The 16,895-nt window shown below is 41.6% G+C and overlaps 1 protein-coding gene across 1 annotated transcript in view; it reads right to left on the bottom strand.

Moving 5' to 3' along the window:
- STAB1 (stabilin 1) overlaps positions 1-12,458 on the bottom strand; it is a 124,645-nt gene extending 112,187 nt beyond the window's left edge. Inside the window, exons 1-4 of the mRNA XM_063121597.1 lie at positions 12,322-12,458; positions 9,590-9,720; positions 2,014-2,129; positions 1,575-1,660 (exon numbers count right to left, since the gene is read on the bottom strand). Coding sequence (XP_062977667.1) covers positions 1,575-1,660; positions 2,014-2,129; positions 9,590-9,720; positions 12,322-12,396 — 408 coding nt within the window. The 5' untranslated portion in view covers positions 12,397-12,458. The remainder of the gene's footprint in view (positions 1-1,574; positions 1,661-2,013; positions 2,130-9,589; positions 9,721-12,321) is intronic.
- Positions 12,459-16,895: the final 4,437 nt, after the last annotated feature.

The following is a 16,895-nucleotide window of genomic DNA, read 5'->3' as shown; positions in this document are numbered from 1 at the left end:
GAAGGATACCTAGGCTGGCTGGGACAATTTTTGTAAGAGACACTATGGAACTGCTGTGATCTCTCAGGATTCTAAGGAGTTGTATTATTAGCTTGGCTAAGGCATTACTTTCTAGGGGATCAGCTATGATGATCCGAAATAAAGACCCTTTAAAATTAGGAGTGTCTGGTAAATTTTGTTCCCAAGGATTGTGCAACTTGACTTCTTTGTCAAAATGTTCTTTACCTGCTCATTTGACAATTAGCCTTAGAGGAAGGAACTACATTATTTGTACCCGTCCTAGCTTTGTTCGTTTGCAATGCCTTTCACCTTGTGAAATCAACAGTACACGATCACTGTCCAAACACCTCCTTCCTTGAATTTTCCTGTCTGCTGGGTTTTCAGTCACATCACAAGGAAATATGCAAACAGAACTGAAAATTACTTTCATGTTTGTCGACAAGTTTTTTTTACAGGAGTGGGGTAAGGTTGCACAGTGGTATGTGATTGTATTTCACATGCACCATGAGCTCTGCTTCAACAAACCTGTGCATTTTCTTAATGTGTGTACTTTGTTGCTTAAGGGTCACATTCCATGTCATTTTGAACCTTACTCAGAGTGGTATGAAATCCTGGGAATTTGACAATACTAATGCAGTGGAGTGTTATAGTCAAGACACACTCAAGAGGCATCATGAACTCCAACAAAATGTCATTTGGACTGAGGGATTTAAAAAACACACACACAGAAAGAAGGGGGAGACATGCACAACACAGTCCATTAGTCTTAAGAATGTCATATTGGATATTTTATGGCATCACTGCCCTTATCATAACACTGACAACTTCATAGGACTTGTTCTAGGATTACTTTCTTCATCTTAGAAACACTGGTTTGAATTCTGAACTGCATGAATTTTAGAATTGCATATATTTTCCCCTTGAACTATATATTTTGTGTATGGTGAAACATGGTTAAAAAAGGAAGAAGCCCTCATAGCATCCAACTGAGAAAAGGTCTACCATACAGTTTTATACTGTATGCTTTTATCTGTACGCCGCTCTGAGATCTTAATGATATAAGGCGAGATATAAATGTTTTAAATAAATAAATAAATCTGGTAACTGAGCAGCTATGAGGCCTGGGCACCAGGTAGACATTGCCTCTAAGAAATCTGTATACCAGGCCTACCCCCCTCTGTTGTTTCTCATTGGGTAAGTCTGGTGACCGAACAATGTCTTTCCAACTGCAGCTAAGTCTTTCAATTCTTTCCCTGGCTTCCTTCACCCCTGTAATGGCATGGTTACATTTGGGGTGGAGTTGGGCGGGGTGGAGTTGAGACCTGCTCATCTTGCACTCCAACCCTAGGCCATGCTCTCCATACAACATATTATAGACTCTGGTATCTTTGCAAAAGGATTCTTTGTTACTGAAATACATGAGAAAATACTCTCATCTGAAGCTCTTCATGGCACTTTGCCTCAGCTCCAAGGCCTCCACTAAGAGAAGGGGTGTGGGAGGCAGGCCCCATCCGGATTATGGCTCATGCAGGGGGCAACTGCCTCCCTTGTGCCCTCCAAACACTCATGCTTACCTTACAGGTGCACGTTCCATTCTGCGTTATGCCATCCAAACAGGTCCCATGGCCATTACATGCATTTTTAGATCCACCAGGGCATTCTGGCAAAAACAAACAGACAGACAGACAAAACAGAACAGTCAAAGGTACTTTGGTAACTACAATCATTATTTTTTTAATTTTACTTATTTATTACATTTTTATACTGCCCATTAGCTGAAGCTCTCTGGGCAGTTCACAATTAAAAAACATAAAATATAACAAGAATAAATTTAAAACATTAAAAAGTTAAAAAGTGTTGACCGGGGCTAGTTACAGGGAACATACAACTCCCCTGTTAAAACAGCTCCACTGGCTTCCAGTTTGTTTCCGGGCACAATTCAAAGTGCTGATTATGACCTATAAAGCCCTATACATCTCTGACACTCTGATGCACTTGAGTTTAAAGCCTTACCATAGCACTCAGAACCCCAGAACCCAGGACAGCATTGCCTATCATCGATTTCCTTCTTACACACACGAGTGCAACCTGACAAGGAAAGGGTAGTCTCCATCAGCTTTAGTGTATACCTGAAATATAGAACAACAACAACACTAGAGCAGTGATCATAACAATTAAGAAGCTATTCCAAATGGCTGCTTCAAAGAAAGACTGAAGTCAATGAAGTCTTTCATTCTTTTTTTTTTTTAACACTCTCATGGGAGGGGGGAATTTAAGGGGAGAAATGGATGGGGAGAAGGTTTAAACTTCCCGCCTCAAAACCCAGGGGTTCTGATCTGAATTGAAGCTATACAGGCTGACATTAAGGTAAAGAAAACTATCACGCATTGCTCCACTATGCATTACTACCTGAATATTTAGTTTGGCCCCATCTTTGATTCTCTCTCTCTCTATATATATATCTTCTGTAATAATCAGCTGGGTTCACACAACACACTAACACACCCAGTGTGGGTTGTTGTTGTTCCATGGGCTATGTTGCCTGAACGCAGTGCTTTTTCTACAGGGTTACTTGTTAACCATGCAGTCTGGCTTATAAACCACCTTGAACAACCCAAGAACAAGCCATGGGTTCCCAAGGTGGCTTGTTCGAGAAAAATAAACCATACTGCATGGTTAACAAGACACCCTGCAAAAAATGTGGTGAGTTCAGAAAACACGTTAACCCAGCCTGTGAAAAAAGTACCGTGTTCAGGAAACACGAAAAACCATGGTGAGTTACTGTGTGGTGTGTGTTCCCAGCTGATGATTGAGAGGATGTACACTAGTCAAGTTAGAATGTGTCTTACCATTTTTAAGTGTGCGTTTGGTAGTATTTCGCCACATGACGTATAGTTTGTGATGTTTTATTGTTGCCTGTTCTCCAGTTTTTATTTTGAACTTCTTTGAAATAAGTCATTCTATTTGGTATGATGTGGCCAATTTCATCGTATTAAATGGGTTTCCTGTAGTTCTTAATTAGCCAATCACATTCCTGGGGGGCATGTTTATGTAATTTCTGTGCCCAAAGTTGGAGCCATTTTTTTCTTTCAAGCCTCTTTTTTGCAGCCAGTTCCAGTTTCACTTTTGGGAGGCTGCTGGCTGGATTGTTTGTAGGGGGAGGATTGTCTCGGAGAAAAGAGGAAGTGGGAGGGGAAATTACAAATGGATTTATTTTCTTAGTGTGGCCAAAAGGAATGCATTCCCACGGAAAGAGAAAAGCAAGTAAACGTTTTAAAAACTGCTACGTTTTAAATCGTTCAAAACCGAAATGTTCAATGACTGTAAAAACAACGTTTCATATACTAGTGTAGATCCCCTCCATCCGTCTGTCTGTCCATTGTTCTGGCAATGATGAGACTTGCAGTCCAACATATCTGGAGGGCCCCAGGTTGGAGAAGGCTGCTTGTGTATTCCACTAACAGCATTAAAGCTACTTTGAATACCTCAGTTGTAAAATTCCTTATGCTAGCAGAGATCTAAAATGCTAGCGGAACAATTTTATTTGTTCTTGTCTCAAGCTTCAAATAAAACAAAGTTTCCCAAGTCTTTACTGCAAGAGATTATCTCTTACTCTGCTCCACTCCTGTTATCTCAAGAGAGGCTAGCGGCATCATCAGGTCTGACTTGCAGACACATGCCACTCCACAACAGAATAAATTAACAGAAAAGCCATCCATGTAGGAGAGGGGTGGATAATGTGTGGCCCTCTGGATGGTGTTGGATGACGATAACTCCCATCATCCCTCACCACTGGCCATACTAGCAGTGAGCAATGAGAGATGGAGTCCAACAACTGAGGTAGAAGCACCTTGGTCTCTTTGGCTGCAGAGTTGTAATATTGCCCATAAGAGAATGCATGGAAGGAAGAATTTCGACAGGTGTGGCTTTTCCCATCATGGTGTGGCAGTGAGAGAATTTTCTTCTCCCTCAATACAACTCTCCTTCCAGGGTCTCACCTTGGTAATTCGGGCCTGGAATTTATGTGTCGATGGCTATTTAGAATCATAGAATAGTAGAGTTGGAATGGGCCTATAAGGCCATCGAGTCCAACCCGCTGTTCAATGCAGGAATCCACCCTAAAGCATATTCCAGTTCAAAGCACTGCCCATCCTGTGAAGGTTCAGGGCTGACGATAATTAGAATTCTACATTTTCCATTAACACAGAATAAAATTCTATCTGATTAAACCAGCTCTCTAGGCATGTGTGCGCACACATAGACACAAACAGCCCAAACAGTTTAATCTCAGGGCCAAAGTGTCATGGCATGACATGCCTCTTCACACTGAACAGACGTGATTTTAAAATGCAAGTAGCAGCCACCAGGCCTGGCTCTAGAATAAAGCAGCAGCCTCAGGCAGCTGATTTTGTCAGCTCAGCTGTCATTAAAGGACAGCAAATTGTTCATTATTCAAATTGGTATGATTGTAGTTTCCAAGGCAAGGAGGCAAAAGAGATGCTAGTGGAACTTTCTGCCTCAGGTGCCAAAATATTTTTAATATAATATCCAAGGCCATTATGTACCATGATTTAGGAATGGGGGTGGGGTATCATTTGCTGCTCTGCCTCAGGCAACGTTTCTTGGGCCTGGCAACTGCTGGGAAAGCCTGACAATTCTCGTGACTGCAGCAGTCGAGGAGGAGAAATTTAATCCTTTCCTCCCATCCTGTAGTCCTGACCAAAAACAAACAAACAAAACGAAAAACAAAACCATTCCTTTGAAAGCTCCTGTTTGCCCCCATGGACATCAGTTGTAAGGAGAAGATACTGAGCTATATATTGTACTACCCAAATGCCCAAACTGGTAACATGTCCCTTGGACTACTGAAGTGTGTTTTACGTAGGGTGACCAACTGTCAGGATTTCCCCGGATTTGTCCTGGTTTTTGTTCTTTCCATGGTGTCAGGGGGGATTTTCTATAATTTTCAATAATGTCCTGGAATGACACACCTTCCCCTTTAAGACTGCCATTAACATGGCAAAAGGGAATGACATGCTTTCTTGAGCCACATCATTCCCCCACCCCGAGCTCCAATTGAGGTCTTAAAGGGGAAAGGGGGTCATTCGTGGACATTATAGAAAAGGCTCCAATTGGAGTGGATGGTGGTGGTGCAGAATGAAATCCTTTCCCCTCCTCCACTCCAATCGGGTTCTTTAAGGTGGCAGGGGAATAATGTACTTTCTGCAGGACTCAGAAAGCTGCTTCCCCCCACACACACTAGGTGTCCTCTTTTTTTGGTTTCCCAAATATGGTCACCCTAGTTTTACGTGTCTTTGAAGACTGTTCAGAAACTGCAGCGAATTCAAAATAGAGCAGCTAGAAGGCTAACTGGGACTGCATAATATCTCACCAGTCTTGAAACAGCTGCATTACTTTCCTGTCCACTTCCAAGGGCAATGCAGAATGCTTGGTTTTTGGCTTTAAACCCTTAAATGGTCTGGGAGGTAAGTTCTCCCCCATGAACCTGCCTGGGTACTGCGATCTTCCTCAGTGGCCCTTCTTTGGGTTTCCCTGCCATAAGAAGTGAGGCCAGGGATGGGCAGAGGGGCCAGTTGGCATGGGCCTACGATTTTGAGGGGGCCTACTCCAAGTGCCCCTAGGCAAAGTTGCTTGATTTTTCTGTTGTTGAAGATGAATTTGCCCAAAGAAAAGCATGTAAAGCATTTCTGAATGTGAAGAAGTGATGTCTTATTGCTTGATGCCTAATCTATGTTCTCTTTAGCACCAGGAGAAAACCCTTATATTTGCCCTTTAGACCTTGGTTTTAATAGTCCTTCTTACTTTACATTATTCAGTTACTGAATAACTCTGGGGAGCCTGTCAGCTGAGGTGCAGACTATATTTTTTTAAAAAATGAGCATGCATTAAAAATTCAAACAGCTATGTTGGTCCATGACACACACACACACTCAGTTGCAATGTCTTTATTAGAATGAACCAAAGTGCTTGAAAAGATTATGCAAGCTTTCGAGTTGTCCACAACAATTCATCGGGATAGGGGATTTAAGAAACAGGGTTGGGGAAGAATTAAAAAAAAAGACCAAATGTCCAAAATTAGACTAGATGCTGTGGCCATGTGGTCTGCAGTTGAAATCCAGAGCATGTTTAGATGGGGTGATATCCCGGGGATTGCCCCGGAATCATCCCTGTGCGTCCACATGATGCACAGGGGATCCCAGGGGCAGGGAGGGATGATCCCTCACTGCCCCGGGATAGCTGGGAGGGCTTTAATCCCAGCTTTCCCCGCAGTCTCGGGATCATCCTGAGACCGTGGGACATGTGGGCAGCCGTCCCAGTTTCTTCCTGGCTCCTCATGAGTAAATGCGAGGAGCCGAAAACAGGGCATGGGGCACAGAGCTCTTAAGGAGCGTGAGTTTTTTTTTAAAAAAAATACCTTTTTGAAGGAGCGCTCCTGCACTCGTCTTCAATTTTTTTTAAATGGCAGCCACAACATTCTCCGTCCTCCCAGGACGCCCCACGCCGCGTGAAGACTGAGGGGGAGGATCTCGCAATCATCATATCGCAAGTTCCTCTCCCCTCCGTTGGTAGGTCTAGCCATGCCCCAGTCTCAAGTTTTAGACTGAATGAGTGAGTGATTAGTAGGTGATGCAGGTATCAGATTGTAACTAGTGATGCATTCTGTGATAGATAAACAATGGTTGATCTCCATCTCTGGAAACCTAAAAGCCGCCTGTAACTCAGAACTGTCTCTTGCACTGGACAAAATGCACAGGTTCCTTGGTAGGTCTTGTGTACCACAAGGACTGCTGGAACATGCAGTGCATCTCGGTTCATAGAAACATGTTTTGAGGTTCCTCCCGTCCATGAATATCCTTGAAAATGATGCACATTCCAATTATAGAAGGTGATTTTGGCTTTCCAGATCTTGCTTTATATCACTGGGCCTATTTATTGACTTGCACTAAACATTGGTCTTTTCAGTTTTGGAATATTCTTGTCTGGATCTTCTTTCTGAGTGAGTGGCATTCGTTTTTCAGGACATTAAAATGGATAGGGTTCTTCCCATGTTAACCGCTATTAGACATGTGGGACATATAATGTCACGTCAATTACATTTTGATCCATTTTCTCATGCTAAATTGACTCTGTGGGTTAACCCATATTTAAAAATTGGTAAGAAAATGCTTTTGTAGCAGACTTGGATGGTTAAGTTGATTTTTATCTTGAATCAACTTGTGGGTGCTGTTGGCTTTTGTCATTCTCAGCTTTGCATGCCAAGTACAATTTGCCTGCTCTGGCTGAACAGCAATACTTGCAACTGCAACATTTTTTAGAATCTAGGTTTGTCCCTGCCATTTTTACAGCTTCAGAGTCTCCCTTGCTATTGGAAACACTTATTTAGGCTAATCAGTCATATTGACCCACAATCCATGTTTACGATTGGTGAATAAATATGATACACAGGCTCTTAAGCAGGAATAGAATAGGGAACTGGATTGCCCCATTTTGCCTAATAGATCACCTCTTTAGTGTCTGAAGCACCTATGAATCTCAGGTTATGCCTTGTTCAGCAAATACTCTTGTTCCATATCTATCAGATGCCACAATGTCTCTTTAACAAGGGTTTGCCTAAGTGGACTAATTGCTGGAAGTGTGACACAGCTAATGGTTCTTTTAACCATATGTTTTGGCAATGCCCAATAGTGGCCTTTTGGGGGGAGGAAGTTATTATATGGATAAATCTTGTATATTGGAACAGTCTTTAATATTTATTTATTACATTTCTATACTTCCCAATAGACGAAGCTCTTTAGGTGGTTCACTAAAATCAAAACCACAAAGTACAGCCTAAAAACAATATAAAATATAAAAGCTTAAAAATACAGTATAAAAATACAACCATTGTAAACCCTAGCAGCAATGCAAAGATTTTAAATACAGTAACAGATTTTTAAAAAGTAGAGCCAGAAAGAGCACAACTTAGGCACCAGGTGAACCTCTCTAGGAAGCTCATTCCGCAACCAGGCTGCCACAGCAGAAAAGGCCCTCTTCCTGGTAGCCATCTTCCTTACTTCCTTTTGTAGAGGCTCCCAGAGAAGGAGCTGATGTACTGCGTTTACAGATGTACATGTCCTCTTAAATTATCTACCCGCTTCTTAGAAGTTAATGCACACTCAGCACAAATGGATGTCCTTTTAACAACTAAAGGACTGATACTACAATATTGGAAGAATAAATGCTTATTTCCTGTAATGCAATGGATTGAGGACCTAACAACACTTTCCTCATTTGACACGTGGTATATAGATGCCGAGCCTCAGGCAGCCGGCTTGGGTCGACTCAGCCTTCCATCCTCCCGAGGTTGGTAAAATGAGTACCCAGTTAGCTGGGGGAAAGGTAATAACGGCCGGGGAAGGCAACGGCAAACCACCCTGCTATAAGGCCTGCCAAGAAAACGTCAGCGAAAGCTGGCGTCCCTCCAAGAGTCAGTGCTTGCACGAGAGGTTCCTTTCCTTTCCTATAGATGCCACCTGCGAGTGGATATATATATATGGATATTTATCATAGAATCATCGAAAAGTAGAGTTGGAAGGGGCCTATAAGGCCATCAAGTCCAACCCCCGCTCAATGCAGGAATCCACCTTAAAGCATCCCTTTGGTCTGCTTTTGTTGAAGTTCATGTATTGAACTGTGGTGTTGGAGGAAAATTCTGAGAATGCCTTGGAGTGCAAGAGGATCAAACCAGTCCATACTCCAGGAAATAAAGCCAGACTGCTCACTTGATTAAAAGCAAAACTGAAGTACTTTGGCCACATAATGAGAAGACAGGATACCCTGGAGAAGAGGCTGATGCTAGGGAAAGTGGAAGGCAAAAGGAAGAGGGGCCAACCAAGGGCAAGATGGATGGAGGATATTCTGGAGGTGACAGACTTGACCTTGGGGGAGCTAGGGGTGGCAACGGCCGACAGAAAGCTCTGGCGTGGGCTGATCCATGAAGTCACGAAGAGTTGGAAACGACTGAACGAATAAACAACAACAACAAGCCGCATTTTCATACATACGCACCCCCCCCATATACATGCATTGAAATCGATATACTCAAATCTATGTAGCTACATTTTTTATTTTCCTCTTTTTTATTTTGTTTTGTTGAAATTTAATCATAAAAAATAATCGAAAGAAGAAATAAATAAATATATTAGGTGTTTGTGTGTGTGCATACACAGAACTTCAGAATTCCCATTAGTGAGGATCAGGCCACCCATAGATCAGTGTAAAGCCTATATTTTGCCCACATCCCAACAACATTCGAAGGAGCAACATTTTATGCCATTCTTATAGGTATGAATGCCAGCCACTGCTTTATTTTGGAGAAAATAAAGTACACACAGCGACACCACTGGAATGGGAGTTAAATCTGCTCCCTGAGCTCTAGTGAACTCAGCCAATGAGAATCAAGCGTGCTTCTCCTATCTGCATAGTCCACCCTATACTTTGTTTCTTGCTGCTACAGGAGAAAGCTTTAGGAGAACATGTAATGGGCCCAATGTTTCAACCGGAAAGAAAAGGGGGGAAAGCAGCTTACCTGCACTTCTCTTGCACCAGGGTTGCTTTTGCCCATCCATTTGGGCATGGTACTCTGGCACCCAAAGCACAGGAAGTACAAGGTGTATTCCGTGTAAATGTAAATTTTCGGTCACATCGCATGGATTTCAACTAGAAAATATGAAGAAAATACATGTTTAAGAGCATGCTTTGATGAATTTTTTTTTTAGACTAAACCACTTTTCGAGCACTATCCTAATTTCCCTGATGGACGCATGTGGAATCAGTGCTGATAGATGCCAGTATGATCTGTGCCATTGAAACACTTAGAGACATATTTCTACTAAAGCTTCTGCTTTGCATACATACAAATGCTCTCAAACACAGAGATGCAGGCAACTTGACCTATCCCAGCAGCTTGTCACCTGAAATGGCCAACATATCCTGAAAACTTTAGAAGTCCACTGCAGAGAACAAGGTCACTTGAGAGAAACCTGCTACCCTTAAACAAAAGGAAATAATGCAACTTTGGCTTGGAGAAGCAGGGGGTTGGACTCGATGGCCTTTTAGGCCCCTTCCAACTCTACGATTCTATGATTCTATGACCTTGTTCAGATGTAACAGCACTGTTTGGTGGAATTCATGGGTTAATTAACTCATGGTTTTTTCTTGGGTTAAATTGGGTTGTTCAACTCCAAGTGCCCAGGTTCAAACATCACGGTAACAACCTACGGATGCGGCATTTGTAGGTTATTGCTGGAAACCGGAAATGGCTCACATGAAATGTGCCACCACGATTTGTAGGTTAACTTATTAAGCCACTAATTGCCACCAAACAACACCATTACATCCAAACAGTCCTTGTGTGTGTGTGTTGATTATTTACTTCTGCCTGCTGTTTTTCTGATCCAAATTCCCCCTTCCCCTGTGGCAATTCAACATGCATGTTAGCCCTTGGGTAGAACTCCAAATCCCACTGCTATAGCTGCTTTTCTTTGAAGAATTTTTTTTTAAACAAGCGCAAGGTCCAGGTAAATCTTCATATTCAGTTTGATGTGCAATATATTGATGAGAAATGTAAACATGCATTCCAAGGCTTCTTCTTGACAAGCACGGAAGGAAAGCGCATTATGATGAAATTGGTTGTGCTCCTTCATTGTTATACGGCAGAGCTAGCTATCCTTAAAACCCGGAAAAAACATACTTCCAGGTGGGGGGTGGGCGGAAGTAATAGCTCCCACCCTCTCCCTCCATTATGTCCACTGTTCTAAGAAGAAGCAAAAATCCCAAGTTATCCAGGGCAGGAACGGAAGGGAGAATATGCACATTTGTGGAGGGAGCTTTGCTTTGCTGATGCACAGCTGTGCATCTTCAGTTTATAAAAACAGAGATCTGCTGCCTTCTCTGACTATTTGCTCTAATGGGGTGAAATGGGGTGGGTGGGTTGTCCCATTAGAGCAAGCGGTCAGGGAAGGCAGCAGATCTCTGTTTTTATAAACAAGCTAAAATATCTGCTTTTTACACATACATGCAAACAAAAGTGGTCCCTTGATTTTCCTGTACACAGAAAGAGCAAATCATTATCCATTCCCATTGTCTTGTAATTTTGTATGAACTCATGTTCAAGATGCTTTCTCCCCAGAAACAATAGCATATATATGTCTTTCTGTCATATCTATCTATCTATCTATCTATCTATCTATCTATCTATCTATCACCTATCTATCCATCCATGCTCAAATGGTTGCCACCAAATGAAAGAAATCTGAATAAATCTTAATCATATTTTAACTCAATCAATTAAATTTTCATAAATGCATATGCAAATTTAATATAGTTCAGAAGATGAGAAAAGCATACTGTATTTTTAGTACAGAAGAAGATAGATCTGAATCTACTGGTGATTTGCAATAGATCAAAAAAGGATTTCTGACTCTCAAATATTTTACAATAGTAGCAACAGAACTACTCTCCCGCACCCCAAATTATACTCCTGAAATGAAGAAAGCTTAGGGTAACCAGGTGTGGAGTTTTATGTGGAAAGAGCTCTATTCACTTCAGGTACTCAAAATAAATTCCTGGGATCAGAATTCTATAATTCTATGTATGAGTCTTTTGCACCAGGCTCTGATTGGTGGAACTCGGGGTTCAAGTAAAAAACAAAGCAGCTCCTACGAGCCTGAAGTCTGCCCACCCCTGGATTACATGACATGTGTGCATGTGATGGCATGCACCATCTCAGAAGAAGCATTTTTTCCTATGCGACAGAAAGGCGAGGGAGAATGCCGGCCATCTACCTTTTCTATATGTACTCCTATTTTAAAAGATTAAGATATTCTAAAGTAACTGGTTGTCCAATTAATTAGGGGCACCTTTTAAATCAAAGGTTCCTAATTAATTAATCAGATTAATAGAGTAAACATTGCAGCCTTATACACAGATACATCTTTTTAATTTATTTTTTTATGGTTTGTGCACCCCGCTTTGAGATGCAAGCGGTTTATAAATACTCGTAAATAAATAAATAAATAAATACAGCAAAAGCAGACTGCTGCCATAAAGCCTGATTACACAGAGGTGTTTTTAAGGGTTCCAAAGCAGAAGTCCAGCTTTGCAGCAATAAAATAGTCAATTTAACATGCGGGCCGATCCTGTGCCTGTTCATTGAGAAGCAAAGCAAACTTCCGTACTGAACTTCAATGGAACTGATTTAAAAGTTCTGTCTCCATAGAGGGCTGCAGCTTTCAACTCTCGAGAAATTGGGAAACTTACCTGTTGGCGTTGTCCTTCCCCTGGAGAAGCCAAGCAGGTCACTAACCAGAAAAAGAGTAAGCCAGGAGCTTCCATTGTCAAGCCTTTGCAGGAAGGACCTCTGTGCTTAAAGGGGGATGTGGACGATGCCGTTTATGTAAAAGAACACCGCCTACTAAGGATGGAATCTAAGAAACCCAGAAGTTAAATGAAAACAGAGAAAAAGCATTTGCATGCTGTGAATCTGCTGAATTGTCAGCAGAACTTGTAAAGGGGGGGGGGGGGAAGCACACACACACACACAAAAATGACCCTGAGAAAGAAGAAGAAAAAAGTTTACTCAAAACAGGAACATCGATAGATTTCCTCTCCCCTATCAGTCCCCAACAGACGGAAGGAAACCCTTAGTTTTTCCATCGGCAAGGAATGGACTGTGAGGTAAAGCTGACGGGTGAACAAGATTTAATATTGATCCAGGTGTTAAATTCATATGGTGCTTTTAATAAATTCTTTCAGGATCTTTTTTTTTAACGGCCATTTAACAACTACTCGTTGTTTGAAGTATAAAACAGCAAATTATATACCACATTTGAGAAAGTGTTACCTATAAATGAGTAGTTATGTTTATTTTTAAAATGTAAGGAATCATCGTCATAAAAATATTATGAATACAGCACTCTAGTTAAAATATTTTATTTTCAATGCATGCCAGTGACAGCTAGATTAATCCCCAGAGGTCTGACCCACCCCACAGCATATGTAGTAATAAAAATGCATGTTACTCTTGGGCCAAATTTGCAAGTTTGTTGCCAAAAGTACCACAAACGCGCACAAAACTAACCAATCCCCATAATGTCTTTTAGTTTCTTGTTAGACATATTCATTCTGCTCCACTGAAAATGGAAGAATTTCTCAATTACATGTTTAGGAGAGAACTACTACTAAGCAAAATAGTTTAGTATGATGATCAAGGATGATCAAGGATCTGGAAACAAAGCCCTATGAGGAGAGACTGAAAGAACTGGGCATGTTTAGCCTTGTAAAGAAAAGCCTGAGGGGAGACGTGATACTTGAATGATTGTCATACTTGAATGATTGTCAAATACTTGGATGATTGTTACATAGAAGAGGGCCAGGATCTCTTCTCAATTATCCCAGAGTGCAGGACACAGAATAATGGGCTCAAGTTACAGGAAGCAAGATTCCGGCTGGACATCAGGAAAAACCTCCTGATTATTAGAGCAGTACAACAATGGAACCAATCACCCAGGGAAGTGGTAGGCTCTCCCACACTGGAGGCAATTAAGATGCAGCTGGACAGCCATCTGTCAGGAATGCTTTAAGGTGGATTCCTGCATTGAGCAGGGGGTTGGACTCAATGGCCTTATACGCCCCTTCCAACTATACTATTCTATGTCTCATGTACGTCCAGCTCAGCCTAAAAGACCCATTAATATGTTTGGCAGCTGCCAAACTTGGAGCCTTGATTGCTCAGAGGAAGAAAAGCACCAAACTACATTATATGGCAAGCCAGTATAGAGCTCTTCAGCACGTCAAAGACCTTGAATATAGTTATCAGCGCTAGCACCTACTATAGTCTAGGTCAGGGATAGGAAACACACTGCCTATGAGGCTACATGCATTCCCTGCAAGTCAGCTTTTAAAAATAAAAATGGTGCCAAACCACTACGGATGATTACCGAGGACAAATTTAGCTTGTTTTCCGGCTAAATCTGTTCTCATTAAGACTCCATATTGGTTAAATTACAGATTTAAAACCAAAAAAATTGCAGCTACAGCAGGGGTATACACAGCCTACAGAGGAAAGATTGCCCCTGAACTGCCTGAATTTGCCCACCCCTTGTCTAGGTATTATACATGCAGGATCTAGGTATGGTCCCTGCCATGGTGTATCCCTATACCCCTCTGAGCGAGAGGTCCGTCCACTACATTCCCCTGAACTGCTCCCTCCTAGCTTCAAACTCTATGGACCACAAAGCTATGTGCTGCTTAGGGAAGTTTGCCACCTCGTGACTGAAAATTGATCTGCAGGCTTCACAGTTACTAATTAATGCATTTTTTAAAAAACAATAAGCCTGAGGTATACACCCGGTTCCCTTCAGTATTCATGCCAAGTGTCGGCACTACTGCTTTATAATGGTACACATTCCATATACATCTTTGGTAGTGTGGTTTCCTGCTTTTTATTCCACATTATTCAAAATACTGCAACAAATGTCATTGTGTATCCTATGAGGTATAAATGCACTAGAGGGATATAGCATAACCATGATTGGATCTTTATGATTTGACACAATGTGCAGATCTGGCCTAAGTATCACTGATTTGGGAGTTATGGTCTTGACAAACATCCTCTTTGAGGAGTAGGCCATGCAGAAGTTTCTAGTTTCAGCTTTCAATCCCTAGCATCTCCAGGTTGGGCAGGATAAACTCCTACCTGAAGACTTGGAAAGCTGCTGCTAGTCGTTGTTGTCAATACTGGCCTTGATGGACTTGGGCCAGATCTCCACCAAGCAGGATAGAACAATTCGAAAGCGGTTCGAAAATAATATGTGGAATGTGTCATGGGCCTGAACATTTGTCAATACTGTTATAAAGCAGTAGCGAAGATTCTGCCTTGTTGTAAGGCAGCTTCCGATGTTCCTATTATTATAAAAAATAGTGGGTAAATATAAGGTGGTAATAAATGGTCATTCTTTACCCAGCAGAGCTGTGGCATGTCAAGAAGTGACTGAGATCTGCAGAAAGTACAGCAGAGTAAAATTTGCACATGCAGCTGGAACATTATTTTCCATTGCTGCCAAAGCATTTCCCCTGCCAAAGAGAGAAGCTGCTTTTCAATATTAGTGGCTTCTCTCTTCAGTACTGAGAACTGTTGCAGTTGAAACAGAAAGCTCTGCAGTGTTTCTCACCATGTGTGCATGTGACTTTTTTTTTTAATCTTGGTGCCCTTTTCCATGTAAAATGCCCTTTAGTTTTCAAATGCTTGGAGAACGTGCTGGGCCACAAAATCATTCTTCTATGAAGCATTTACAATCACCATTCAGTTCAAGCAGTTTCCTGCAATTGAAATCATGTGTTTATGTAGCCCTGACAAAAATTAAAGACTGCCAAGACTTATGGTATACCATAAAATGTATGTTATCCTGTGTGGGTTTTCCAACGTCTATGAATTCCTTAACTTAGTCAAGAGAGAAAAAGATAGTCCTGTTTCAAATGTGAAAAAAACATATTTTATTCAGTTCATAATAGTCTGATGGCCCAAGTTATCTGAGGTGGGGGAAGAAAAGGGTGTAATTAAGAAGGCTGAACCACCTTGGAAGGAAAGATATTTTGTTGTACTTTATTGTGTGATTAAGTGCATGTGACTTTCTCAGCTCATGAGCCAGAAAAGGGTCAACACACATCTACAATGTGCTTAAAACAGCAGAAGAATCCATGCTTGGCTTAAAGAAAGACGTTTTCACACCAACCACTTCTGGACTAGTTCTCCATTCCTTGTAACATATTGCTATTTGAGCAGCAGAGGGGAGTAGCTGAAAATCATTGAATGCAGAACTATTGGAAAGTGACTTTTAACTCCTCCCCTGAATTCTCCCAAGTTCCAAAAACTGATCCAGGACCACCCTAAAGCTGCAAGCACAAAATCATTATAGGGGATGCTGAACTCACAGTTGTGAGTATCTTTCTGGCCACAAGACCCTCCAACCTTTTTTCTTCTTTTTACATGCATTGACATTATGGTATATTTAGGGGATTTTACCGTAACTTGCATTGGGGTAGAAATACTTAATTCTAAAATTTGTCTAGAACTGTACTAGAACATACCAGAAAAAATGAGCCAGGTTCCCCTTACTCAGAAGTCCTACTATTCACCCAGGTAAATGGGGTGACATAGCTGCAGTATCTGCCAAGTGATGCAAGGGAAAGGTGGTTACATGAAGGGAATACATAGCAAAGTTAGAGACTGGGAGGGAGGGAGGAATAGCAAGGCAAAGAATGAGGAATGGGGTTGTTGGGGGGGGGAGAGGAATAGCGAGGCTAAAAGCTGGGAATGGAGAGATCAAAATTGCATGGTCTGGGTGGGCAGAAGATGGGATGGGGCTTTCTATTCTCACCCAACAGCTGATCAGTGGCAGGATCAGGAACAAGAGGAAGAATCTGGTGCCCTAATGCTTTTCAATGTTTTTTCAAAAATTAAAAATAAGATTTTGAAAGGGACAGGGAGTAGAGAGCTTTGCAGGTACCATTGGAGGTTCCCATGGACACCATGAGTTCCTTACAAGAAGAAAAAAGGGGATATTAATGTAATAATAAATATATTCACCAGGATACACCAGGTAGGTAATATATGATCATGTGTGCTCAAGGGTCTTTCCTGGAATGAGCTGCCCAGGGCTTGGATAATTTGCTACGATAAACGCTTAATAGTCTTTTCTTCTTCTTTTAACTTCCTTTGAGGCTTCCCTTATAAGGCTGAAGTCTTACTAGAAAGCTAAACGTACCACTGACCTGATTGTGATCAAAGTATAGGGAAGATAATTACACTGTAAAAATAGAACCTGATTCAGAAA

Source organism: Elgaria multicarinata, chromosome 3, assembly GCF_023053635.1.
Source record: "Elgaria multicarinata webbii isolate HBS135686 ecotype San Diego chromosome 3, rElgMul1.1.pri, whole genome shotgun sequence".
Taxonomy (NCBI): domain Eukaryota; kingdom Metazoa; phylum Chordata; class Lepidosauria; order Squamata; family Anguidae; genus Elgaria; species Elgaria multicarinata.
This window is presented reverse-complemented; position numbering and strand designations above follow the sequence as displayed.